The sequence below is a fragment of the Eimeria mitis genome, genomic scaffold (genome assembly GCF_000499745.2).
Source record: "Eimeria mitis Houghton genomic scaffold, Emh_scaff4039, whole genome shotgun sequence".
Lineage (NCBI taxonomy): Eukaryota > Apicomplexa > Conoidasida > Eucoccidiorida > Eimeriidae > Eimeria > Eimeria mitis.
In genome coordinates this window covers 973-1,880 of record NW_013572371.1, presented here as the reverse complement: position 1 = coordinate 1,880, position 908 = coordinate 973, and the positions used below count along the sequence as shown (strand labels likewise).

The 908-nt window shown below is 55.3% G+C and overlaps 1 protein-coding gene across 1 annotated transcript in view; it reads right to left on the bottom strand.

Moving 5' to 3' along the window:
• EMH_0071820 (WD-40 repeat-containing protein, putative) overlaps positions 1 to 908 on the bottom strand; it is a gene marked incomplete at both ends in the record, with an annotated part of 1,932 nt that overhangs the window by 132 nt on the left and 892 nt on the right. Inside the window, one exon of the mRNA XM_013499142.1 lies at positions 3 to 783. Within this exon, the coding sequence (XP_013354596.1) occupies positions 3 to 783 (781 nt within the window). The remainder of the gene's footprint in view (positions 1 to 2; positions 784 to 908) is intronic.

The window sequence follows — 908 nt, the reverse complement described above, 5'->3', positions numbered from 1 at the left end:
CTGCTGCTGCTGCTGCTGCTGCTCCTGCTGCTGCTGCTGCTGCTGCTGCTGCTGCTGCTGCTGCTGGTGGATAGGAGAGAAGAAAGACAGAGCAGCAACTTCTTCTTTTTTGTGCCGAGACAGCAGCAAGGAGCCAACAAAATAATTTAAAGGAACAACAAAAGCATCCCCGTACACCCGCTGCTGCTGCTGCTGCTGCTGCTGCTGCTGCTGCTGCTGCTGCTGCTGTTGCTGCTGCAGGTGATAGGGGATCAGCAGCAAACCCTTGAGCTGCAGTGTATGTACAACTAGCATCTGCTGCTGCTCGTCTACATAAACCCTCAGCGGCAGCAGATGCCCCTGCAGCACAGCAGGAACCTGCTGCTGCTGCTGCTGCTGCTGCTGCTGCTGCTGCTGGTTGCTGCTGCTGTTGTTGCTGCTGCTGCTGTTTTCTTCTGCTTGCTGCAGCTGGTGCAGCACCTGCTGCTGCAGCAGCGGCTTAATGCTGTTGAAATCCCTAAATAAAGTTTTCGGGTTCAGAGACAATACAGCAGCAGCAGCAGCAGCAGCAGGCTTGCTGCTGCTGCTGCTGCTGCTGCTGCTGCTGCTGCTGTCTATAGGCCATAGATGTAAAGTACAGTCCCCGCTGCTGCTGACTACCCATTTCTGCTGCAGCAGCAAACTGCTGCTGCTGCTGCTGCTGCTGCAACTAATGCTCCCATCGTTGCTGCTGCCGCTGTGCTGCTGCTGCTGCTGCTGCTGCTGCTGCTGCTGCTGCTGCTGCTGCTGCTGCTGCTGCTGCTGCTGCAGTGTATGAGTGCCGCATCAGTGATGAAGTGTAGATGCCCCAGGTGTACATGCAGCAGATTGAAAGGCTCAGCAGCAAAACAAATTCTTACTTTTTCATCTCTGTCTCCTGTCAGCAGCAA